General features: G+C 41.9%; 1 protein-coding gene across 4 annotated transcripts in view; it reads left to right on the top strand.

The window, feature by feature from the left end:
- Positions 1-26034, top strand: part of RAPGEF6 (Rap guanine nucleotide exchange factor 6) — a 132120-nt gene extending 106086 nt beyond the window's left edge. For 2 of the 4 annotated variants that reach the window (XM_054217218.1, XM_054217217.1), the window contains 9 exons: positions 1262-1285; positions 3990-4210; positions 6392-6583; positions 8019-8153; positions 9803-9916; positions 14215-14440; positions 16448-16959; positions 19897-20208; positions 21856-26034. In XM_054217218.1, coding sequence (XP_054073193.1) covers positions 1262-1285; positions 3990-4210; positions 6392-6583; positions 8019-8153; positions 9803-9916; positions 14215-14440; positions 16448-16959; positions 19897-20208; positions 21856-21881 — 1762 coding nt within the window. In that variant the 3' untranslated portion in view covers positions 21882-26034. The remainder of the gene's footprint in view (positions 1-1261; positions 1286-3989; positions 4211-6391; positions 6584-8018; positions 8154-9802; positions 9917-14214; positions 14441-16447; positions 16960-19896; positions 20209-21855) is intronic. The other 2 variants (XM_054217220.1, XM_054217219.1) reach the window with 1 other exon arrangement.
- Positions 26035-26532: the final 498 nt, after the last annotated feature.

Raw genomic sequence — 26532 nt, 5'->3', positions numbered from 1 at the left:
ATATATATATATATGTGTGTGTGTGTGTATAAATATATATATATATATATGAGCGTAGAGATTTGGTTCCCTGTGGTCGTCCAGTGGTCAGGATTCAGAGGCTGTCGTGAATCCCATCTGGCTCTTGTTTTCCAAGCTGACTATCCAAAACCATAAGTATTTTGTTTAAAATTGGTCCAATCGAGTTTTGAGACAAAAATATCAGATCCCTTGTTAATGTTTAAAGATGGATTCGTTTCAAAGTGGACATTCACCGTCACACTATCAGATTTCAGTTAGCAAAATTTCTTTTTTAACATAAAGTTACAAATCTAATTATTGATAAGTTACAACTGGTTTTCAGAAACTTTGGTATTCGCAGATGAAATCAGTCTATAAATAAATTTCTCTGATGTCCCATGCACTTTCGAGAACCTAATGAAGTCTAATCATTAAATGAATTTAATAGCAAATAGTTACCTTCAGTAGTTTTTCAGAATTACAGAACACATTTTAATGATCGTAGTTTAAAATACACACACTGACGTAAAATGCTTAGGCTTCTAATATTAGAGATAGTGCCAAAGATTAAAAGAAAATAATTCCCTGTTTTCACATCATTTATATTCATTGTCATTGCCTCTGGTGTTTGATCTATCAGTTTTTGTTATGAAGCACCAATAAATGCTTTTGAAGAAGATTAAAAATGAACAAGAAAAGATGTTTGTTCGTGGTAACACGAGGCTTGCTGGCAAGTTCATTACTGATTAATATAGAGCATCTAGTATTTCACTGTGTATTTGGCAACTGGCTTGTTTTCCAGCGAGCAATCAAGAGAAAACAACATCATAAACTGGAATACTGATGATGATTTCTCACACGCTTACTGCGGTCCTAATGCAAAGAATAAATTAATCACACTTGCTGCAACATGAATAAGTTACTTATTACAAGTCACTTACTCCGTCAAAATTGAATTTGACTTATGGGAAATACTTAACAAGAAAATTTAATGTGAGTTTGCTTTTTAAATTCATAGGTTAAACTAAAAAATGAAAAACTGATAGATGTTCTTCCATATTGAAAGTATTTGAGCAAGTCCTGCCCTTACATTCCATTAAAACATTGTGTTATTGTTTGAGAAGAATTTTGCTGTATAGAAATTTTTTCTTTTCTGTTCTTTCCTGTCTACATCTTTCTTCCTGACTCTCAACTGTTTTATTTTTTTCCTGTGCTTTTCTGTTCAAATACATGCTTCAATGTATATGGCTCTTGCTTACAGGAAGAAGAGGTGGAGAAGTTTGGGGTAAGTGTAGAGATGAATGCAACTAAGATAAATAAAGACTATGCAACTCTTAACATACTGCATCCTCCTCCTTAGTGCATGCATCTGAAATACAGCATGCATTTTATTAACCCTGCGATACATATTTTTTGGAAAACAGGAATAAGGGGCTACAGCCAACGTTATACTGTGGCTATAAGAATTCCGAGTTGCTTTTGTGTACTCGATAAATTGTTTTGAGTTTTAGCTTTATGCATAAAAAAAACCCGCTGTGCAGTTATATTGGAAGGGAAACTGTTTTGGGAAATAAATAACTTGCTTTTTAACATCCAAGAGAAATGTTTAAGCCGTTACACATAAGGACGTATTGATGCCCTGATGGGCATCATAAGAACATATCGAATTGTGATAATGATACCGTAATTTCCCCTCTGAAGTTCGAGTTCAAGCTTCAATGTATTTATTTTTAGTGTATATTTAAAGTGTATGTCACATCTCATACACCGAAATGCTCACTGATTTCACCGGGAGCCTTGGTTGTGCAAGGACTGAGTATTGAAATGACTACAAACGAGAGTGCTAAGACTGACCAGTGACATTCCTGACTGATGTGTACGGCAGAGATTTTAAGATGACGTAGCCATAATTTATGTGTTCTTACGTGTATTTTTGCACATAAACTGTTACCCGCGTACCTGAGCCGATGCGCCTCTGCACTTTGAAACTCGGCTTCTTTTCCTGCTGTGGGCACCTGGTTTAAATCCAGCTGTATGTGAGCGTGTCCACACTTGGCGTGGAGGATGGAGGCAGGATGGGTTTGTCAGGGTTAGGTTGGTGGTTGGACTTGATGATCTGAAAGGTCCTTTCCAACCGAGATGATTCTATGATTTTGTGCTCTGGGAGCTTTGCCCTCCGGGGAGCCTGGGGTGGCAGCGGGGTTTGTCACCAAAGAGTCTCCAGGCACTTCTGCGCAGAGAAGGGACTTATCCCCACCAACAGGGACAGGAGAGGGCCAGGACTTGTGCTGGACAGACGGGGGAGGGCAGGTTTGGATCCCTTATGGAAAACCCGCAACCCCTCGATGCCCTTGGTGCAGAGAGCTGGGCTGGCAGCGGCTGGGGGCAGTAATGAGCCGCGCATGGGGAGGAACACCGGGAACCCAACTGGGGCCACCAGAATTCCTAACCCTTGGGATTGCTGTGAGCGCAAGTGAATAAGGAAAAATCATTTTTAAAGGAAATGGTATTAAATTGCCTGAAAAAGGCAAGTCCAGGCTTAAAAGAAAAACAGTGCGTGCCTAAGCAATGCAATATTTATATACTTAAAAATAAACATAATGTAGTTTCCTGTTTCATTATATAATAGATGTTAACTTTGGTCTTATCCATAGGAGACAGGAGTGCCCCTTGGTTTGAGCAGGTGTGAAGGATCCCTCATGCCTTTTACTGCTCTTTGCCTATAATAGCAGTAATTTTTTATTTATTTAAGCTATACATTTCTGCCAGTTTTTAGGCATATATTTTCTCTTAGATTGTTTTAACTTCTTTGAAAATATTGCAGTCAGCTTTTCTTACCATTTCTTACTTTTTAAGCTCGGTGTGTTCGATTCATTAGACTTCCTTAAAGAATATGTTTCATTCCGATGCTTTTGGCCGTTACGGCTCTTCTGTGCCGGAGGTTGTTTATTCTGCCCCTCATGATGCTGGAAACACACCCCAGATCTTGATAAACATCTTTACAAATAATTTAGCCTTTTAAAATAAACTTATTCCTTTGAATGTTTAAAAAAACCCACATCCAAATAACTTTAAACCACTTTATCAGTATTTTCCATTAGAATTTACATGTAATGTATAGTATGACCTCAGTTTATTAAAAAATGGGTTGGGACTGGTGTGGCCATGGGACTTCTGACAGTTGAAACAGGTGATGTGTATATTTGAACTATCCCAAGATCAGTTGTTTGGTCGCTGATTGAGTGCGAACTGGAGTGACTGTCAGAGAGAGAACTGGTATACGTGAACCATTTGGGGGTTATTTCTTTTGCTTCAGTTGCCATTAGAATCGGCAGCTCAAAATTAGGAGCACTGAGGAGCGTCGTCTTTCGTAGATGTGAGTCTGTACAAGTCTGGGCACATGTGTATGATCCCTGCTTTCCTCGCCTTTTTTAATGAGCTGCTCTTCTGTGAATGTTTTTACTTAATTGGAGAAATACAATGTACTTCACATATTTAACATAATTTTCCTGCTTATTTAAACGTTGTCAGAAGCTCAGTTTTCTAAGAGGGTGACACTAGTCGCTCACTTCTGTGCTCAGCTGAATTGCTGAAGTTTGTCGTAAGCCTGATGCCAACAGTGGGTACCAAATGCCGTAAATGAACAAAGTTATGAAGTTTGTCCACTCTTAACAACCGGCAGTTGAAATAGCCTGGGTTTTGCAGAACCAGACAAAGTGGGTACTTTACGCAGCCTTGTGCCTCATTCTTGCTAGTTCCACACTTTCATACGTAATCCTTTTCCAGACTGAAATTGCTGCTATCAATTTTCCAGAATATTTTAAGACAAGTGTTGTTTTAATGCTGTTCATCTTTTTAACTCATTTGCATCAGCATGCACTAGCCCTAACTGAAGATTATTGGTATTAATCTGCTTTGACGTGTACTACTGTAGCTCCTCCTTGCTGCTGAGAACTAAAAATTTATTGCTTTGCTCTTTTCTTTTCTAGATCTCTGAGCCAGGGCAGCACAAACTCGAATATGCTGGACGTACAGGGAGGCGCTCACAAAAAACGTGCCCGCCGCAGCTCCCTTCTGAATGCCAAGAAGCTGTACGAGGATGCCCAGATGGCCAGGAAGGTGAAGCAGTACTTGTCCAACCTGAATGTGGAGACAGATGAAGAAAAGATCCAAATATTGTCACTGCAGTGTGAGCCTGCATACAGCACTCGTAAGTACAGTGATGTAGATTTTTTTAAAAATAAAATTTATCAAAATCTTATTCCTTTCCTTAAAAATGAGTATTTCTAGATCTTTGTCTTCTTCTTTCAAGAAAAAAATACTCTAGTAAGTGCTTGTTTGTCAATTCATGTACTAACAATTTCAGCAAGCCAGCATTTATCATCTGAGCTTGGTTGAGCTCAGAAAACGTCAGTGATGTTTTCTGTTTTGACCTATAGCTCTTAAACTGTGTGTCTTTTCATCAGTCTGGAAGGAAATTCAGTAGGACATTAGCTCTGTTCTTGTCCCGCTGTCCTTGTACAGAATGAGGAAGGATAAAAGTAATGTTTACCGTATGAACAGCAAGAAAATGAAAAGAGACAAAATCGATATAGAAACTGCAATGGATTACAGCTTCGAATAAACGAAGATTGTTGAGAAGGAGCAGTCAGGTCAATAGTGACTGATGGGATTGACGTGGCTTGACAGTCAAAAATTGAGGGCTACAGCAGGACAGTTTTCATAATTTGAACTCCTATGCAACTGTCTAACTAAACAAACTGTTATCTGACCTTCTGTCTTACACAGTTCAGTAAATTCTCATTTAAAAATGAGAAATGGTAATTGTTTTTTATTTTCATCCTTAGAAATTTTCACTTGCTTGAAACGTAGGTGTGTTTCAAAATGGAAGAGTAGCAACCTTGCTAATCAAAATAATGTTTCAAGCTTGTCTGTTGTCCAAATGCAGCATTTAAAGACTTTTTTTGTGCTCAAATACTCTTTTTTTTCTCTGAGGAGGTAAGTTAAAAGCATGACTAGGAGATGGAAAGGGCTTAAAATTGTATCCTCAAGATGCCGTTATTCAGTATTAAGAATGCAAATCCTTGTTACTTCGTAAGGTGTCTTCCTAGGCAATTTTCTTTAACATTTCCTTTTCAGCAGCACTGACGTAGCAATCCTGGAAATGTCCGTATTTGGCTCCCTTTTTAAAAATGTTAAATTCTGTGTATTCACGCTGGCCCTATGTCTGAGGTCACCAGAAATCCCAGGTAGCTCTGAACAGAAACACGCACGGCATCCTGCATTGCTGGGAGAGGTGTTCTGCTCCTGCTGTGCTCAGCCAGACACGAAATAGCCCCGGATGCTCCTGCTTGGCGGTAACACCACTGAGGGTTTTGTGCTTTACTCCCCTGCTGAAACAATAAATTAAAGCGTGTCAGGATGAACTCTTGATAGATGATCTGTGTGCAAACATAACAGGTGGCCATACTATGCCAAGGAGACAAACATAAATGCTATGAGGTTGTTTTTCAATTGTTTTAAATAAATAATTTAAAATCTTGTTCACACAGTGCTGACCATAGATATTTGGAAGTAAAAATAGGGAATATATACTGACTGGTTTACTCCATGTAGTTAAGCAAATCGAGTCCTTTTTTTCTTAAATGTCAAAAAAGGAAAGTGAAGGTTAAGTGGCTATACAAACAATAATAGACTAGAGTGGCATATTATTATAGTACCTGTTTTTAAAAACTAGGGGGGGAAAAAGCCCCAAAAACCCAAAACCACAGGTAATTGAGCTGGTTGAGATTATACTCGTCGAATATACAGTCTCTTATCTCGGTGGTAAGCTGCTCCTGGCCTTGTTTGCAGAAGGAACGAGCAGCAGTAAAGCTGCAATCCAGACTTCCAAGGGAATTTAAAGAGGAGTCAATGCCCTTAACTTCAGAGTTTATTAATTGCTGTGTGATTAAAGTAGAAACTGAATCAGCGCCCTGTGTTGCAAATCAATTGTGCCACCTAGTGAAAGGTTTGATGCCAATCGCAAAACAACTGTTCTTTCTCCCCTGGGTGGCATGACATCATTTTGCAGGAGATGCTGTTAGGCTTTTGTACCTTATGTACAAGCATCTAAAATATGGAATTTAATTGTGGAAGAAATAAAGCACATTTTTTGTCTTTTGATCAAGTACCTCTATGACACTTTAGAGAGTTTATATTTGATTTTTTTTTTTTTAATGCTGTTTCACCTAACAACCTCTTCAGGTTGTGTTCGGAATAGAAATGATTTCAAATATGTTTTACCTGCTTCATACTACAGTTGCTTTGTCTGGATGGTTGTACTCGGAATGACTCTAATAATCCCGCAGTTCAAAGCGCAAGATATTTATATGTAATTTTTCCTTAACAGTGACAAAGAATTTAAGTGAGAGAAGAGGAGCGAAATCCTCAGAAATGTCTCCGGTACCCATGAGATCAGTTGGCCAAACCGCTAAAGCCCATCAGCATCAACAAAACAGGATGAGTCAAGTTCTTCAGGTTCCAACTGTGAATTTGTACCCCAGCAGGAAAAAGGGACTGACGAAGGAGCATGTCACGTTCAGTGAGTATCCTCAGTTCACCTCTCTGGATTTCACAGATTAAGTAAATACGAGGGAGGAGTTGTTTGTAGCCGGGTGGATAATTTGAGATACCATTGTGCTTCATTTACGTCCTTCACTTTAAAATAGCTGAAGCATATTACTGTGTTTCAAGAGAGCGTGCCATTTACTTAGTCATTTGCACAATCTTTAATAACTCTTCTTAAAACAGGTAACAGTAAGGTGCTGTACCCAAATACGCCCTTGCTTTGTCACTTTTTTTTATTCCTTGAACTAAAGAAGGTGTTTTTACTAAAGTGATCTTAACATCTCTCTCCTGAACAGGCCACATGTACCGTGTTAAGTCTTTTACTGTGTATTTCTGCATTCTGAAGGGATCTTGCACAAACGGAGTGGAACAACATATTGCTTCTTTCTTTTCGTGACAAAATGAAGTATAACGTATTTAGATTAAATCATTGAAACAAATCACAGACATTGAATATTTTAACCTCTGGAACACCATTATAACAACATTATTGTCAAATGGAGCAACATATGTTATTAGTTGCTCCTAGTGAGCATCAGTTTTTGTTCTATCTCTAAATTTGCTTGTTGCAAAGCAGTATTATGTATTAAAATGCTTTTTGACCTATTTGCATAACTATGGTATCATTTCAAAGCTACAATTGTGGGTTATTAAATAAAGTTAGTTGCAGTCAGTAAATGATATGAAATGACTCTGATACATCGAGCATCAATATCCAATAAATAGCTTTGGAAAACAGCAGATTGCAGCATATAAAATAGCATTTCCACTATTTTTTCAAGTCTCCTCTTAAAAGACAACTTGATCTTTTCCAGAAGCTTTGCTGCGGTGCTTCTTCCTTCCCATGTGTTAAGCATTCGGTGTTGATCTAACAACCTTTTGAGAACTTAAATTAACTCCTCGGCACTGTGTTGTCTGCAAGGTCGTCTAACAGTGAACAAGAAATACCAGATCACCAGTTTGCGAAGTACAGTGGTGAACTGGTTTTGCTAAACTTGTGTGTATAGTGCCTGTGACTGCTGATTTGAGAACTCCCGATTGTGAAGACCTTGAACTGCCTTGTTGCTGATGACGCAAATTGTTTTTAGCGCTGTCCCAACAGTGTCATGGGCAAAGGTTTCCTTTAAGCTTTATATGTTACACAGTTTTCAGTCCTTTGCCAAAACCAGTGTATCTGTTGCAATGGTTCCGGTTATGACCTGGGTGTTTCAACACGCTTCAGCTGAGCAGCCAGCGGTAGCAGTGGCCGCTGCTGGTCTGGTCTAAGTTTGAAATGGAGACCTCTACATGCAGAATTCATCTGAGCATCTGCTCTTCCCTTTGCTGAATACTCCAGTGATGTTCAACGTGGTGCTTATTTATAGTTTAAACAGAATAACATGCAGTAAATGATTCTGTTGTATCCATAGGTACAGGCTCCCCACAGAAGTCATTAAGCTTGTCTGAGGAAGTAAGTAGTAAGAAACAAACAGATGACACTATGTCCATGGCATCTTCTTTGCACTCCAGCCCACCCGCTTCTCCTCAGGGCTCTCCACGCAAAGGTAGGTGTGCTGGTTGAGCGTTCACAGGGCGCGTGGCAGTATCCATTTCGGGAACTCCTGCCTCTGTTGTACTAAAACCAGGGTGGGCAGTGGCAGGAATATCTGTTGGTAATGACACGTAAGAGAAATAGTAGTTTAGAATATTCATGTCAAGAATAGAATCACGTCTTTCTACAAATAGAATCACAGAATGGTTTGGGTTGGAAGGGACCTTGAAGACCATCCAGTGCCACCCCCTGCCCTGGGCAGGGACACCTCCCACCACACCAGGTTGCTCCAAGCCCCGTCCAACCTGGCCTTGAACCCCTCCAGGGATGGGGCAGCCACAGCTTCTCTGGGCAACCTGGGCCAGGGGCTCACCACCCTCACAGCAGAGAATTCCTTCCTCATATCTCATCTAAATCTCCCCTCTTCCAGTTTAAAATGGACGTAGTTTTTCAATGTGTTTATATGTTTTGGCCTTAAGTCCCCTACTGTTTAAAAAGAGGAACAAACGCTTTCTTAAAAACTACTTAAGTGCTTCTGACAGAATTCCCAGCAGATGTTAAGTGCTGACGCCCGCCAGTGTATCAGGTCAGATGTAGGTAGCCAGTTATTGAACGGGGTTTGCAGACCTGGGGATTTCTTGAAGATGACGGTGTTGCACAGAAACTGCGGCTGTTGAGACATCTTATGTTTTTGCCTAAGGTAGCTGGAATTCCAGGTGATTAGATGGAGCTGGCGATAAGTCATAGTTCTCCAGAACAGGTGGTTTTGATAGCTGCAATAGTACTGCATCCATCTAAGTCCTCGAGTTGTTCTTCTTACTTCTTGTTCTTGTGCACAGGGCTTTGTATACATCCCTGTCTATCATGATGCTCTGAGAATCCCTTTATTTTTGATGTCTTCGTCTTAAAAGACCTGCATCACTTCATCATTAGTCAACCTCGGATGGGAATTCAGTTGAAATCTCTTAACACCACTTTGTAGTCAGCCAGTGTGGTCAGTGTCGGACGGTGTAAGGCATTTCTCCCTCCCCTCTCTGCTGCTTCTGACTCACTGACAGCCCAAAGCCACTGGATTGGCATGGCATGGCATGGTGACTTACTGCATCTTCTCACCCTTTGCAGTGGGAGATCAGGCTGGTCCGTCCACTGCTGCCTTCACAAGATACTGTTTCCTTTAGGAGAATGCCACTTATTTTACTTAAACACAGCATCTGTATAAGAAGCTTAATTACTTGGGTTGCCAAACTTAGCTCCACTGAGATTTTTTTTTTTTGAGCATCGCTTATAAATATGTTATTTTTGTTAACTTTCATCTGGTTCTTTGAAAATAATATTTTGTTTCTTTGGGGTGATTTCATTAATTCAACTTGCTTTCAGCATATTTTTAGCACTGATGTGATTCGATTGAGGTGGTCCATACCCTGTTGTATGTGTGGTGCTAACAGCTCATTGAACTAAAATTAGGTGCTTCACAGACAGCAGAAAGACATAATTTTAGGCATGAACACATTCCACTTAATCTTGGATGTCATTTTCTTTTGAGCTATACCCAAGTGATATGCAAATAGGATTGAAGAAAAAATGTTTTAAAATCAGGACGTTATTTCTGCTGTTATTTATCTCGTCACTTACCGAGATCTGCCTGTGTGTTCTTTGCTGCAGTTGGTAACATCCAAAGGTCGGATAACTGCAGTCAGATGAATCTCTCTGGCTCTTCCTCATCACTCGCCAGTGAAACCAGCAACAAGAACAGTGGACAACGCAGCTACGGAATAGGTGGGGCTTATTTACAAAAGAAAATTTGGATGATTGTCAAAGCAAGAGACAGTTCTGACCTGAGTGAAAAGGGAGAAAGAGAGGAGGAGAGTGAAAAGGCAGAAGCTGAGCGTGAGGACAGGAGAACAAAGGGACCCCGGTTTAGAAGACTTAGGGAAAGAAGCTTCTCCAGGGAAAGAACAGCTTTTACTGCAAAAAGGAAAGCAGAGCACATTGAAGCCTCAGAAGGGAGTGAAAACCAAAAGGAGAAAGACAGTGATGCTCTGAGTACAGCAAGTATCTATAGCAACAGCAGTCTGTGGACATCTTACTGCCTGTGCATGAAGCCTAGAAGGAGAAGGAAGACTCTATGATGTATTTTTAGAAGAAAGACTCTGGTGTCCACTTTGTGTCAGATATACTGATTTTACATAAGTTATTTTAGCATTATTCGTTTACATGTTTAAGCTGTTTAATGTGCTTTCCTTCCAGATAGTTGTGTCAGTTATTTATAGCTAAACACCCTTGCAGTGAAGACAATAATGTGACGTTTAGAAAATCAAGGAACAGGTACAGTGGCAGTTCTGTTACTTAGTGTTTCGCAAATGCCAATGAAACAGTAAGTTCAGCAACATTCTCTTAATTAGACTCTAGATAGTCCCTTATAAGACGTAAATCGAGTGCTCGCTTCCAGCGTTGGTGTATATTTGCATTGGTCACATCTTCTGCTAACCTTTTCAGCCCAGCAAAGACTTGCATTTAGTCTGTTTATATACATTTGCTGTTATTTAATGACTCAGCTTTCAGATAGTGTTAATCTCTTTAATGAAGAAGAAACCTTTTGTTCTCCAGATCTTTTAAGTTCTTGAAGAAGAGTGTCTTAAGATAGACTGTGAGAACATTTCTTACTGCAGTACAGTTGTGTTAATTTTAAGGAGTCCATTAGGCAAAGTAAAGAACATGAGGTATTAATTATTGTCAAAGGAAAAGAAAATGAAATTTAATCTTAAAAATGCTGGTCTCAAATAAGGGTGTTTTTCATTCGTGAGGTTCAGTTCTTTAGTTTGATAATACTGATACTTAACGCTCATATTTGCTCTTAAAATCTCACAGCAATAACCAAGCTTAAGCTGTGAAAGCTCTCAAGTGATAAGCTGTGTGCTCGGTGGCATGTATACGGCTGGCTCCAGATGCCCTATTATGAGACCTCTGTATTTTTTATGGACTTAATGGCATTAGTCTTCTGTATTACATTGTGTGTGTCGCTGGCGTGGCTTTTACACTGCCTGGTCATTTCACTTTTTCACCTGATTGATGTAAATATATGTCAGTCCAGCTCAACGGCACGTGTAGGTAGAAATGAAGTGAGCAATAGGGTGATTGGCAGGGATTTGGGGGAAAAAATGCGTATCTGAGGACTGTGTCAACAGTCTATTAATATGGTCTCCTGTAAAGAAAAACTGCATTTTGATTAATTTACAGACGCTCATTTACCTATATATGAAGCAGCTGATGATCCAGTATTTTCAAATAAAGGTTCTAATTTTGTAATTTTATGCACATAATGTAAGGCATATCATAGACTGTTTTCTCCTAGTAAAGACGAGGACATATTTCCTGACATGCAGCGGGTTTGCTATAGAGGAACCCACTGGGAACTTAAAGAAAAAAAATAATATTTCAATTAAAGAAAACCAAAACAACACCACAGTCATTAATCCAAGAGCTTTTGCCCTCAGATAAAGGGGAACAAACCACAGGTCTGTGCCAGAGAGTTAATGAAGGCAAAATGTTTTGTGGTTTTTTTAATTTAAAAAAACCCCACAACCAGACCAATTTAACAAACACCTCCTGACTTTGTTGCCTGACAGCACAAAAGAATGAAGTTCGGTCCACCTGTAAGATGGTGCATGGACTTATCTAGAGAGATGAATACCCCATGGAGCTCGAAATCTGAACATCCTAAATTTGCTGCTGCCACTGAAGGCACACAAGTCTACGGGGCCTGCTGGGATTCATCCCAGGGTACTGAAAGAGTCAACTGATGTTATTGCTAGACCTCTCTCAGTTATTTATCAATGATCGTGGGACTCTGGAGGAAGGTCCCAGTCAACTGGAAGGCAGCAGATGTTTCTGCAGTTTTCAGGGAAGGCGAGAAAGACGACCCTGGTAATAAGCTTGTCGGTCTTACTTCAGTGCCGGGTAAAATGATGGAGAAGATTATTCTGGGAACTACTGTAAAACGCTTGAAAGACAATGAGGTTGTGAGTCAGAGCCAAGCCAACATGGGTTCATGAAGGGAAGGTCATGCCTTACTAGCTTGATATCCTTTTAAGACAAGATTACCCACGTCAAAGGTGAAGGGAAGCAGATGTGAGTGTTTGGTATTTCAGCAAAGCTTTTGGTGCTGTCTCTGACAGTATCCTTCTGGACAGAATGTCCAGCTTGTACACAATACTGTGGGTGAGCGATTGGCTTGAAGGGTTGGTCCCAAGGAGCTGTAGTATATGGAGTACTGTCTGGCTAGGGGCCAGTCACTAGTGCTGCTCCCCAGGACTCAATTTTAGGGCCAGTGCTTTTCAGTGTTTTTATTGATGGCCTGGGCACAGGGAGCTGAGTGCACACAAGTAAGTTTGCCAACAATGCTAAATTTGGAGGAGCCATTGATTCCTTCCAGGGTATAAAGACCTTATAGAGAGATCTTGATAGATGAGAGTGCTGAGTAGTCACCGACTCTGTGAAATATAACAAGAACAAATGGTGGATTCTGCACTTGGGACAGTGTAATTCTGGACGTGTAGTGAACTGGTCAAGAGAAGAGATTGTCCCACTATATTCAGCATCGATGCGGTCTCACCTTGGGTGCTGTGTGCAGTTTGAGGCTCCACAGTAGAAGAAGGACATATAAATATTGGTATGTGTCCAAATGAGGGCAACAAAGATGGTGAGAGGACTAGAGGGCATGACTTAGGAGGAGTGGCTGAGGCCACTTGGTCTGCTCAGCTTAGAGCAGAGGAGACTGGAGGATGCCTTCATAGATGTCTACAGCTTCATCATGAGACGGAGAGGAGAGGGAGGTGCTGGTCCCTTCTCTCAGGTGTGCAGTGATAGGACTTAAAGCTGGAAGTTCAGATTGGATATCAGGGAAAAAGTTCTTCACTGAGGGTCTGGTCAAGCACTGGAACAAGCTCCCCAGGGAAGTGGCCGTGGCCCCAAGCCTGTCGGTGTTCAAGAAGTGTTCAGACAATGCTCTTAGATACATGGTTCAACTTTCAGGTTGCCCCATGTGGAGGGAGAGCAGTCACTAAACCTGCCAGACCTGAGTGTGATTTCCCTCAGACCTGCCCAGATGCACTTTGCCGAGTTCAGTTGATTTGAATTCTTTCCCTGATTCTCTAAGGTCATCAAAATAAATTATTTGGGCAAGTTGTTCATACTAAGGGCTTTTTCTTTTGCAGTGTGGGGACAGGTATCCCATCTGGAGTCACTTTAGCTACACCAGCAGAAGTATCTACAGGATATATGTAGCCAGAGCTCGTGGAAGTCCCCAGTATAGTAGTCTCTTTTATGTTCACTCCAGGTACTAGGAAGAGGAGTTCTTGGATATATCAGGCTATATACGTTATTTGTATTTGAAAGAAGTTATTTGAGGGTAAGGGTAAGCCAAGCGGAAAAAACACATTATATATTTTGTTCTGAAAGTGGTGAGGTCTTCAGCTGTTTTCTTCTGTTGGAGCAATGCTAGCGTCTGGTCCAGCTACGGCCAAAGTTGTATTTCCCACTTTTGCTTCCTTCTCTGTTAATTTTGGAACAGATGAGAAAACTGAAATGGACCATATGGCTAATCCCTGAGTGCTAATAGCTGGCTTTTACCTTAGTCAGCATCTCCTCATCCACTGCCAAAATTTTTTTTGAGTCTCACACACAGTAGGGCAGAGGGATAATGGGAAATGCGCTGCATTTATACTAGAGGACTCAGCGCTTGCAGAATCGGAAAGACCTGATCTATCCACTCACTATTCATGCTGCAAATGTTGATCCTGTCTGTGTAGGTTTAACCTTCTGGTCTGGAGAGTAGTGGAGCTGCAGGTAGGTTATTGGTGTCACCAGACTTGCATTAATGCATTACTGTGCGAGATGACGATAGATGATAAAAGCTTTAGTACCCTAAAAAATATAGTGGACTGCTTGTATGCAAACAGGGTTTGATTGTTTTGTCTTTTAAATATCCTTGCTGAAATGTGTGTCAACACTTCGTTGTCATACCTAGTAAACTTAATTGCTCTTTGACCAAGATGTTTTCTTCCCCTCTCCTTTAGGCTACGCCCTCATACCTTCCACTAAATCTGACAACTTCTCGGACTCCAGTCACAGTGAGATTTCATCCCGGTCCAGCATCGTGAGCAACTGCTCCGTGGACTCAATGTCGGCAGCGCTGCAGGATGAGAGGAGTTTGTCCCAGTCTCTCATTGTGGTGGATTCGGGGGGCACAGAGAGAAAAGAGCATCCTCAGCCGCTGGCTGATTACGGCCAGCCGTGCCCAGGGTAAGACGCAACTGGTTTTGGTTGGGCTTGGTGTCCTGGTGTCAGAAGGGGTAACGAAGCTTTGGTCAGGGCACAGTTATGCACTCTTCTGTGGTCGTTAAGCTCTTGCTGGAAGCTGGAGTTCTGGTTGCTCTGTATGGGAAGAGCCTGTTTTCCCAAGAAACACTACTTGAGTAGCTTGTTCCCATCGGTGGGGTTCAGATGGACTTCTCTTGCAGGAGACTGCAAATGCGTTAAAAGCTGTGATGATACTTAACTAATTAGAGCAGTAGTGAGAGATGACAGAACAAGAACAGGATATTACCAATTCTCTCTGAGTCAGAAGTGCCAGTCATTTAACATACTCTCATGTCATTTTTAAAGATTTTTATTATTATCATCTGTTGCTTAGGCAGGCTGGAAGCTTTCTGCCACTGCCTTCCTGAGAGTGTCCACACAAGAGGGCTTGTTACTTTAGCACAATGAGAACTTGTCCTGAGGTGACACTTTGAATTGGAAGGTTTTGCTTTTGTCGTACTAGATGTTAAGCTTTGATCCATAAGGTTTAATCCGTGGGAGTCTTCTTGGGATAGCGTCTTCTGTCCTCAGTTGTTGTAGATTCAAGTCAGTGAGAGATGCTCCTTACATTTATAATCTTTACAGCTCCTCTCTAAAGCGATATAATTTTTTTAATGATTGAACTCTATAGACAGGTATATGTTGTTTCTGTATAATTGACTTTAATTCAGTGATGTTTTCTCCCCTGTAAAAAAAAAAAAAAAAAGCTTTTTAGTGTATGCTTTGCTAAAGTGATGCAGCGCTTAAGAAATTTGTGATGCGGTTTATTTCATTGTGCTAAAGTGGGAATTTAAAGCTGTGCTTCATAAACCAAAATAATTCCCTTTTCTAAAATTCATAACACGTGCTGAGAACGTGTTTATTCAGTCTCAGTGTATTGAGCAAAGTGTCCCGTCGGACCAGGTTACGGTGGGTACCTTTGGTGCTGGCTGGGAAAAGCCTTCAGTGGTGGCTGAAGGACAGTGGATGGCAGCAACGACGCTGCTGCTGTCTGAACTCGCTCGTCTCTTTGCAGATTAAAAGCAGATTGTTCATGGTTTGTGGTTGTTCCTTTATGCCTTAGTTTCAGTGGGCTTTAGAGGGAAGAAAGCAGTTTGCATACTAGAACTTAGAAAAGCAAGGAGAAAAAAAAGTTGTTTGCATATATCTAAGAAATGTTCCTTGATTTCACAACATGTCAGTAAACTGCTGAGGGGTAGTGTTGAATTTTAATGTTGTGCTGTCCATGCATTTGGTAACACAACCAGAAATAGTTAAGAGACTTCAATAATGTCTAGCAATTGTAACTTCATGTATTCTAAATTCATGCAAACCTGGCTTTATTTTTTTCCCCCTTAATTATATCTTGACAGCTATTAGAGCTTTTAGCAACCATGTCTTGAAACAAGAAAATTTGTGCTTGGGTTTCAGAATCTGTCACTCCAGATCGTTTCCACAAATGTTATTTATGCCCAATATTTCCAAATGCTCTTGAAATACAACTACCTCCACTCTGTCTGAACAGCTTTATTGTCGCTGCCACTGAAGGGGTTGGCTTTTATTCTAAATATTTACTTTGGTTTTAGTTTATAAATGCAAAGAAAAAGGTGGTAATAGCCTGAAACTAAGAGATATTATTACTCTTCTGCTTTCTGTCAGGCACTGTCTTGCTGTGGTTGATAGAGGAAGGCTTCTGTGGACCAGATTTTTGTGGATCTGGGGTGAAGCCTGTTGCAGACTTGTTATTCCCTTGGGAATAACTGCCCAGCTGCCGTGTGCAGTAATGAATTGGGAATAACTGTGTCTCTTGTCAGTGCTCCCGTGGGCCGTGACTTTCCTGTGTACCTGTTTTAAAGCCAGAGATTATTTGCTTTTAAAACCAGATAATTGTTTCTGAGTGTGTCACTTTTCTTTTCTTTTAAAAGCTGACAAGTTTAGTTTGTTTCTGCTTTCTGTTGTTTTCAAATGCAGCTGGTCAGTCACTAGGCCTGCTCTCATCCGAGGGATGGCTTTCACGTCCTCCATGAGCAGCGAGGAGATCTCCCATGAACACATCACCATAGAGGCAGCAGATAGCGGCAGGGGAAGCTGGACTTCATGCTCGAGTAGTTCTCATGACAACTTCCAGAATATCCCAAACCAGAAGAGCTGGGATCTCCTCAATTCTTACCGTCACACCCAGCTGGACGGACCTATAGCTGAAGTCGACCCCACAAACTGTTACTCTGAGGAGGCTTATTTGTATTCTGATGCCTTTTCCAAAACCAACAGGCAGTCGAAAGCCAGCGTGGAGCTCGATCAGTCTCGGCAGAGCTGGGCCTCCTCCAGCTCGCTCTCAGACACCTACGAAACAAACTATGGGACAATTAAGCGGAGGGGGCTGGAGAACTCTACAGCAGAGCAGACGGAGGTTTTGGACTCTAAACCAGGCGGTGATACAACTTACAAAACCGTTACTTCGAGTACAGAAAAAGGCCTGATAGGTAAGTCAAGCCAACAGCTTATGGAAGCTTCTACATCTGGTTTTCATTTTGATATTAAGTTGTTAAGAAATGACATCAGCAGGTCTGGGGGCTGGATGGCATGTTAAATTCAGCTTTACATGTGGTTTTCATCAGAACACTACACAGACAGTGTGTTTTCAAGCCACCTTCTTTTGCATTAGGAAAGTTGAAATGATAAACCAGCCCGCTTCCCGGCCCCAGCATGGGTCTGCAGGAGAACTGTCTTCATGAAAATGTCAGGCAGTCCTTCTCTGTAGTATGGCTTTCTGTTTTTTTGGATGATTTTTGGAAACACTCATCACTATAGACATTGCTCTGGCAAGGAGCAACAAGTATGGCTTCTTCAAGTCCATGTAATACAGAGTTTCCATGAATCCAAGAGGGAAGAGTGTGACTACTGAGGAGTCAGAGCTCTCCTCTCTGAGCTGGGGCACAGGCCTTTGGGCTCTGCAAGCTCAAGGGCAAAGCAGATTCCCTTGCTCTCTTTGCTGTGTTAAACTGCTGTTTGTTTGGTTATACAACTGCAGTTTGGCTACATATGAAAGGAGAAAAACTTGCAAAATGTCTTTTCAAAGATGCATAGTTCTACCAAGCAAGATGTTCTTTCCCTGTCCTAGTGAGTTTAGCAGCCAAAACTAAAGGAACTGGGTTAGGAACAAGATAAAACATGGAGAGCAAAGCTTTCTGGACTGTAAGTCGAGGGTGCAGCTGAAATGCAATTTAATTACTGAGTAGGTTGCTGGAAGCGTTTATGTTATCAAAGGTAATTGCCTTAATAAACATGGCACGTAGGGTGGAGGTCTTGGATTGCATTCCTCCTCCTTGGCTTTGTAGAAGAAAGGCAGGATGGCGGAGCCTTGCAGAAAGGTCGCTCACAGCTCTCTCTGCATGTGCTTTGCGCCTTGTAGCTTTTCAGAGCTGCTCACGAGCCTCTGAGCTGTTTTAGGAGATGGCGTGTTACCTATTCAGTACGTGCTGTCTTTGCTCACGGCTTCTTTTTAATGCTGTTTCCGTACTGCACCTCCTTCGTGCAGTCCCAGCACGCTGGTGAGGAGCACTCACAGTGTGCTTGTCGAGCATGCGTACGGCTACTTCAGCAAAGATCTGATACAGGTGGATATAATTTCTGGTTTGCAAATGCAAATCTGTTAGCTCTTCACCACCGTACAGTATGCCAAAGATGTTTTCACTTTATTTCACCATTTGCTCATTCTCTACAAACAGCTTGTTGCCGGAGCCTGTGATGACTGCGTGAGTTCTGAATAAACAAAGCAAGAATCTTCAGTTTGTTTGCTTAATGAGCGCTGGTGGTGAATAGTCCTCCAAAAGGACTGGCACAAGCTTACTTGCCTGAAACCTTTAAAAAGGAGCGGAAAGGCTTTGCCCACATACTAATGGCAGAACGTGGGCTTGGTGGCATCAGTAAAGGCGATGACTTCATAACTTCATGCGCACCTCTGTTGAACATTTCTTGCTGCATCCTTTGCTTCACCAGCAGAGAGGGTGTGGAGTGGTGATGTGCCATTACTGTACATCCACCGGGAAAAGTTCTTCCATTACTCTTACCTATAGTAGATATCAAAATTTATATTGCTGCCTTTTAGTTACATTTCCCTTAACCACTGTGTGGAATTTCACCCTATTCTCTTTGCAGAGTAAATATTTGCGTAATCAGCTGCTTGGGAAGGGGGGTTTCTATAAATCAGCAGTATAAATCTGGGCCTGTTACCCACGTGTATCTGCTAAAACCCAGGCTATGTGAATTCAGTTTTCTTTATTTTCCTATAAGCCCAAGCATGAACTGGGCCCATCAGCTCTGAAACAGCTCTCGCTCCTCGCACCGACACCCAGAATCTCACAAGTCCACAACACAATAAGAAGTACTCCATTATTTTCACCCTTTCACATTCTTGTAAAAATACTACAGTTGCTGAAATAAGAGGAACAGTAATGAACGTGCACTGTTTAAAATGTATCCACCAGAAGAATGCAAATTCACTCAACTAATAGGTTTTAAAAATTACCCTAGCTTTGAAACTCTCCTGTTGCAACACGTACATGAAAAAAAGCCCGATTTAACATGCACATGAGCCCCAGACCTGCGGGTGGGTGGGAGGGGAGGGAAATGAAAAAAAAGTTAAGCTTTGGTTTGAGAGCCTGTGTGACCTGAACTGCCGATGAGTGGGGAAGGAAAGTATGGACTTGATAAGCCATTGTTTACTGTTAGAAAATGCAAAATAAGGAATGCAGGCTCTTTATACAGTTTGCCTCATGGTTTCATGTGATACTAGGGGTTTTCTATAGCATAGCTGATCAGATGGTTTAATGTCTTATTACACGTGAATTGATACGGTGATATTTCATAATAATGGATTTCTGTTAAGCCACTGATGGGTGATGAAGTGGATATCATTGAATTCAACCAGCAGTTTTTGCTATCGGATGCTAGCACACTGAGCAAAGTAATTTTTAAGGCTAGTTGCCTTAATTTCTGTTGTTTCTGTTCCCCAGCCTGTAACAGAGCAGGAGCCGGCTCGGCCGGTGGCGATGCCATGCTGGTCTCCATCCACAGGGAGAGCTCCCCGGCATCCCGCGGGAGCAGGGATGTGTATAATGAACGCTGCAATTGCAAGTTAATTGTAGAGAAGGTTATAGTCCTGTTTCTGCTCAATTGGCATCTTGCCTAATGAGTTCACAGGTTCTGTTGCTACTCTGACTTCTTAAAATAAGTAGCAAACATAAATGAAAGCATAAATATCTGCTGCTGTCGTTATAACCGGTGTTTCTGCATTTGCATTTTGTTATCAGTTTCTGTTTTGCCATTGTAACATTTCATGATTTTTTAACGTTTTGTTTCCTTTTTCTTTTTTTTTTTTTTTCTTCTTTAACATTTCCATTGCTTATTTCTTGTGCCAGTGTACTGTGTCACCTCACCTAAGAAGGACGATAGGTATAGGGAGCCACCGCCCACCCCTCCGGGATATATGGGGATTTCTTTAGCGGACATAAAGGAAGGATCGCCCCATCACCCACACCTAAAACCTCCAGACTATAGTGTGGCAGTGCAGAGGTCAAAGATGCTGCACAGTGACCTCTCTAGACTTTCATCAGCTTCTCTCGGTAGTGAACCGGTGGCCTGTATTTCATCGAAGATGCCACAGTGGCATAATCGGCAGCCGTCCAACCCCAAACTAGCAGATATGACTGACGCAGATAGTGAAGAGGATGGTATGTGCAACACCTGGCTCGGTAGATGTTAAGTGAACTGCTGTGTGAATCTGGTCTGTGCAGTGTTTACTTCACAATGATGTTCTGGGCTTTCGCGTGGTCATTCTTGGAGATTAAAACGTCATTAATCTCTAAATACACAAATATGTTTGTATGGCTGTATACACATGCATATCCGTATGCATGTATATGCACTTTAAAAAAACCAAAAAGAATGCCTTCCCTTTAGAAAAAGCATGTTGACATCGAACAGATTTTAAATTATATATAAATAAATAAATATATATAAAAAAAAAAAACATGTGAGGTCTCCAAAAGCACAACTGAGACACTTAAGAGCATGTAGATACTATTTTTTTTTTCTTTATGATCTGTCTCCTCTCAGTGGTGACGATGACTTCAAGAGACACTGTCGGGCTATGAATTACCTGCAGAAAAGCTCCCACCTCTCTGGGTTAACTGGTGTCCTGCCGGTTTCGGATGGCATCAGGATGGGGACCTAAAAAGAGTACTTTGAATTTAGATTTGGTGGAGTGTTGTACAACTCTGAACTCGTTTGACATTTGTACACTCACGTTAAGCTGCCTTGCTCCTCAACAGAACTTTCTGGAGGTTGGGTTTAAAAACGTTGAACGAAATAACAGTGAATTTCTGTTCTTCTGAAAGGCACATTTAATAAAACCTGACTTCTCAGCCCAAGTGGGCCTGACAGCGTCTCTTCCAGTTAAATTCTTGATGATCTTGTTTGAAGCAACAGCCAATGCTGCCGAGCACAGCATGTTTCGGGTGACCAAAACGCAAGAGATTTTTCTGAAAAAGACTGCTCTTATATTGTGTCAAAACTAACTTCACATTAGGTGAATTTCTACTTAATTGTTTATCTGCCGATTTGCTTTCAGTATCTATGCACTGGTGTGATCTCTCTGTGCCCTTTGCTGGTGAACTTGTTTTTTTTTAATTCGAATGTTGTGGTTGTTTCCTTCAATTTCAGTCTGGCTTAAAATGAGCGTGGATTTAGATTAAAACGATTTCTGATGCAAAATGATCCTATCTTGGTCCTTTAAAATACATAAACAGTATTTAACATACATACTAGTGCTGCAATTCAAACTTATGGTAAAACGTAACGTTGCCCAGCATTAATTCAGTTGTCATGTTAAATATTTTTGATGTGAAAATAAGGAAGTAATTGCTTCAAACATTTTAATCCAAATTTTTCTAAACTAAATTTAACCATACACTTTTAGATACACCTATTTTACTATTTTTAAAGTGCTTGGTTAATTTTACTCAGGCTATGACGCTCACTGCATGTTGGAAAGTAATTTACTGGCTTTTCTCCCAAATCGGTAACTTTGGGGATACTGGGAGCTGCATGCTAATAATTTTTGGAGGATCTGGGATTTTCTGTTTTGCAATTCATCTTTATTATGTGCCTGTAATGCCTTGGACCACCTGAGGATTTGATAAATGGTGGTCCTGAATATGTCGTGGTCAATGATTAAGACACGACGAAGTAGTGAAGCCTTCACAGAACCAGTCTAATCACGTAACTGGGTGCCGTTGGGCACCCGCTGCGCCCGAGGAGGGTCTGATGGAATCATTTACTCTTGTTTTTTCTTTTTTTTTTTTCCTCTTCTTTTGCAGAAGACGAGCAAGTATCAGCGGTCTAACCACCGGGCTATTTCTGTGAACCACTTCACTGCTCCAGGGATGTGGGGAGAAGGACCATGGGATTCTGTTAGTGGAGGCCAACCCTTGCTGCTGCTGCTGCTGACCTCGGCCTGCGCCTTCGCCTCTGGTGCGCCAAGGTGGAACGGGCTGGACCACGTCTCTCTACCTTACTGCAGTCCACCACCGCCTAAGAAAGCTTATTTCCACCTGTGAAACAGAAAACCGTTTCCAAGGAGCCTACTGACTACCCAGATACCCACGGTGGTGGCCGGAGATGGACCAGGCTTCATGCATTCGGGAGGACCAGTTGTTACCACCGCTTGAAACTTGGAAGCAGGCTTCTGTATGATACCATCGAATCCTTTGGTAGTTTTCCATCCTCCTTATTTTCTACATGATCATTACAAGTCTAAGAGTGTTATTTTATGAACTTTAAAAAAAAAAAAAAAATATATCAAAACGTCAGCAAAAGCAAAGGACATTGCTGAAGTATCTGAAAATAATTTATTAATTTAAAATTTTTTTTTTGATGGGAATTTCCTTTCTTTGTGTTGGCAGTGCTCTGGTTGGCTAATATAAATGTTTAGTCAATGTGATAGAAAATTAGGTGCACATAAACTGTTGCGCTCTCAAAATAAACACAGAAAACTAGAAATGGGATATTATCGGGTGCAGAAATACACGGAATTTAGGGTGGTTTTAGATGAAATATAAATAGAGCACAAAGCCCCGCAGAGCGGCATGTGTCGGGCCCTGCCTCTGCCCAAAACCCTCCGCCCTCAAAGTATTTTGGGAAATATTTGAGCTGCCAGCCAACTAAAGCGATAGTTGGTGCTCTCCTCCCCTCCTCAGGAACCGTTTGGAATGTGGGGGCCGGAGCTGACGGGAGCCGCGAGGGGAGTTCGGAGTTTTCCCAAAAGAGCTTTACCCGGGTTTTGCCCTGCAGAGTCGAGCATGCAAAGCGCGGTGCCAGGAACCAAAATAAACCCTGTCTTGTGGGTTTTAAGATCATCCCACGCCTTCTGGCCTTTTACCAGAGTTGCACAGGATTTAGGTGCAAAGGTTACCTTTAAAAAAAAAAAAAAATTAAAATAATTATAAATCGCCTTCATTTCACAGTAAAATTTGTGAAACTGAATATTAAATAGCATAATCCTTATAAGACTATAATGCATTTTATGATGGGTTAAAAAACTCCGTTGTGCTCATCTGGAAAATACAGATGATCTCAAAACACTTTGTTTTAAATCCCAGCTACAAATCCTGGTGGTGGTGATGTCAGCGGCAGTTTTGACTTTCAGCCAGTCAGTATTAACACATGATCCTCTACTTTGACTATGGTCAAATATTTAAATTGCTTATTTGATTTTTGCTTAGCCAGCCAGAGCGCAGAGGGGTAAAACTGGAAATACCTGCAGTTTCTTTCTTTCTTTCTTTCTTCTAGCACACGATGCCCTGTTCTAGTGTTAAAAATGGACATGAATGTGTGAATATGTATTTAAACATTTAATTGTAAATCTTTGTTGTGATGTTTACAGCCTAAGCTAGAAAGATGTTTGTCATTTTTACAGTGCCTCAAAAATGATTTCTATATCCATAGTTGTGAAGAGCTTTAAGAGTTTGTTTTTTATTTTTCTTTCCCGTATGCGTGCAGGGGGTGCGAGGTGAATGCAACGTTTTCTCAAAATGACACAAGTACCAAAAGCCACCCAAAGCCTTTGATGTGCTTTCCCCGTCGCGGCTGGGGACGGATGCTGCCGGGTGACCGGGTGTCACCCAGCCCGTGGCCGCCTTCCCATGGTGCCAGCTTCGGGGTTTCCCTGCCGCCGGAACAGCCCCGTGTGGGCTGGCATTGGGAAAAAACATAAATCAAAAGCGATGCTGAGGAAGCGATGCCTAATTCCAAACTAATTGGTTGGCTGTGTTACTATTTGGCACAAAAAGGAGGAGCAAACGATTGGAAAAAATATATTAAAAATCAGTTGAGGTGTATCATAATAAACGCATTTTGCTTTTTTCGAGGCCTTAATGAATATAATGAACCTGCACAGGCCTTAATGAATAAAGATTAATGTAAGTGTCAAAGCAACGCAGGGCAGAGCGATTATTTTCAGCACATCTAATGTTGATAATATAACTGTTAAATTGCTATTTTTGCGGGATGTAAATCCAAGTCGGAGCAATCCCACCATCAGCTGTGGTCGCTTGTTACCTTCTCCGCGGAGTTGTGCAACAGCTTCGTGTGGCGTCAGAAAATCCTCTGCGCTGTGCCAGGTACATTCAGTCACGCGGTTCCCCTCACCTCGGCTGTTGAGCTGTAGTTTATTGACGCCTGTTGAACAAAAGTCTAAGGGATGAGGGGTTGTTGCTAAAGTGACTTCCTTTTCCCCCAAAAAACCCCGATCGTGCTGCCTTTGAGGACACGGTGAAGCTCCTCGGGGGAGCGGGGCTAGGGTCTCCTAAAGAGCAGTTGAATAAATCGCCCGTTGAAACGTGGTGTTTGCACATCAGCAGCCTCCGTCTGTTCTGCAGGGCTTTTCAGGACGCTGACAAGTTTTTAAAGTGAGTGGAAGTCTTGCTAATCGTATTTTCCTAATATCCAATACAGCTGGTGTAAATAAATCCTGCGTAAACTATGGACAGATGAGCTACTACTTCTGCTTCTCCTGCCCCGCACAGTGTGGCTTGCCTCTTGCTGGGATTTTTGTTTGTTTGTTTGTTTTTTAAATCAACCGATCACATTGATCGGGGCTGATAGCCAAATGTAGTGTGTCTGGTATGGATTTGAAGAGACATTATCCCTTTTTTCAGTAATTCAAATGGTGGTCAGTGCCTGCTGTACACCGCTTTACTGAAGCGATGTCTTCTGGATCGCAGATTCCTGACGTGGTACCTCCACCGGGTTCCTCCGACTCGGGCTCTGATTTCCATGAACAATTAAAATGCCTTGTGTCACGTTCTTCCACTGCCGCACCTCGGCTTGCTGGCTTTCTGCTGCTTGTTTGCTCTTGACTTGCGGGTGAAACATCGCTTTCAGGTATTTGTGATATCACCGTACAGTATTCCATTGTGCTTTATAGATCTTAAACTTCCGAGTAATTCCTGAGAAAGCAGCGCGGTTCTGTAAAATTTAATTGGCTTCCCCGGTTGCGGAAAGGGGAAAATGAGATCTGAGAACTGGTTTCATCTCCCAAATATACTGAATGATGGAAAGGTGATGTCTGCAGATCTTTACCTACGTGTTTTTGCGATGTGGACGTGCCGGAACGGGTGGAGGTTTGCTCACGTTGCTCTCCTGGCTCGTTTGCTTTGCCTTTATCCCGTAAGGAATTCCATAGAGGTGAGTGATGCTTCACTGGGAGAGGGTCAGGGCTGTTGCTTGGGATGGGCTGCGGGGAGCACTGAGGGCTGCCGGCTCCCTGCCCGCTCCCTGCAGGCTCCCCCGGGGGCGGAGGGTCTCCCGTTGTCCCAGGGCTGATCCCATCGGGGATGTCACTTGCAGAAGGGAACCCACATGGCGTCGGTGGTGGCACAACACCTCTTTCATCATCTCCCAACTCATTTCACCGCAGGCAACAGTGGAAATCCGAACTTGCCATTTAAGTTTTTATAAAACATTAGAATTAGATAATTTTTTTTTAAAAGGATAAACTTATCACTGCCTTCACAAAAACAGGAGAAAAAAGGGATACTCTCTCTTTAGAAAAGCTTTACACATTATATTTTAGAACGCTTGTATAGAGGGTAATCTACCTTGAATTCCCAACCCAGCTTTTGCTTACGTTGTGCTTTTTATTGTTTTATCTTTATTTTTGATATACCTGGAATGCAGTTTAGCTTGGTATTAATTAAATTCTTAAATATGTGAGCATATTGGCAAAACTGCACAGATGTAATGATATTCCAATAGCAATTGTACTGCACAAGTCAGTGATTGTAAAGTATTCTGTAACAAGCAATGTTTGTCTCCTATTTTTTGATACCTCTTACACTTATGTCTTTTAGAAAGACAGTGCCTCTGTATGCTTTTTGTATTTTTACTGAGTGATTGTAAATATTTGTTATATTTTTGGTTAAGAGAATGTTTAAAAGTACTGTTTATTATCCAATCTATTAATATGTTGGAATCAATAAACAATCTACATATATTAATTGTTTCCAGCAGCTCTTTCCTGGCAGCTGGTGGAGGACGGGAGCGGGGGGAGCCTGACCGAGCCTTGCTCCCCCCGGGCTGGGCGAGGAGCAGCCGCTGAGTGATTTTTGTCCTTGAGCGATGGCCCCTCAGGTTTTGGCTTGGTCTCCCCCCGTCTCAGCACGCAGCAGCTGGAGGACCATCTCCTGCAGAGCCTGGGTGTGCATATGCCCCCCCCGGGGTTGTCAGAGCCCCCAGGGAGGAGGTGATGGGGACGGTGTCAGCAGCAGAAGTTGCAGCGTGCTCCTGGTTTCCTGGTCCAAAAGGCGTCAAAGCAGGTGCTGCCCAAGGCCCGGCTGAGTCTGGTGTTTGTCCCCTTGGCTGTGCAGCGGGTGGGATGATGGGCATGCTGGTATCGCAGTGGGGGGAGCAGGGGACAGACAACCCACTGGTCGTCGCAGCCACCTGGGCCAGGGAGGTGGCCTCTGGGCACCAGGAGGGGAGCGAGGAAGGAGGGA

This window comes from Rissa tridactyla, chromosome 11 (assembly GCF_028500815.1).
Source record: "Rissa tridactyla isolate bRisTri1 chromosome 11, bRisTri1.patW.cur.20221130, whole genome shotgun sequence".
NCBI classification, from domain to species: domain Eukaryota; kingdom Metazoa; phylum Chordata; class Aves; order Charadriiformes; family Laridae; genus Rissa; species Rissa tridactyla.
Note: the sequence above shows the minus strand (reverse complement) of the source record. Positions and strands in the feature narration are given on the sequence as shown.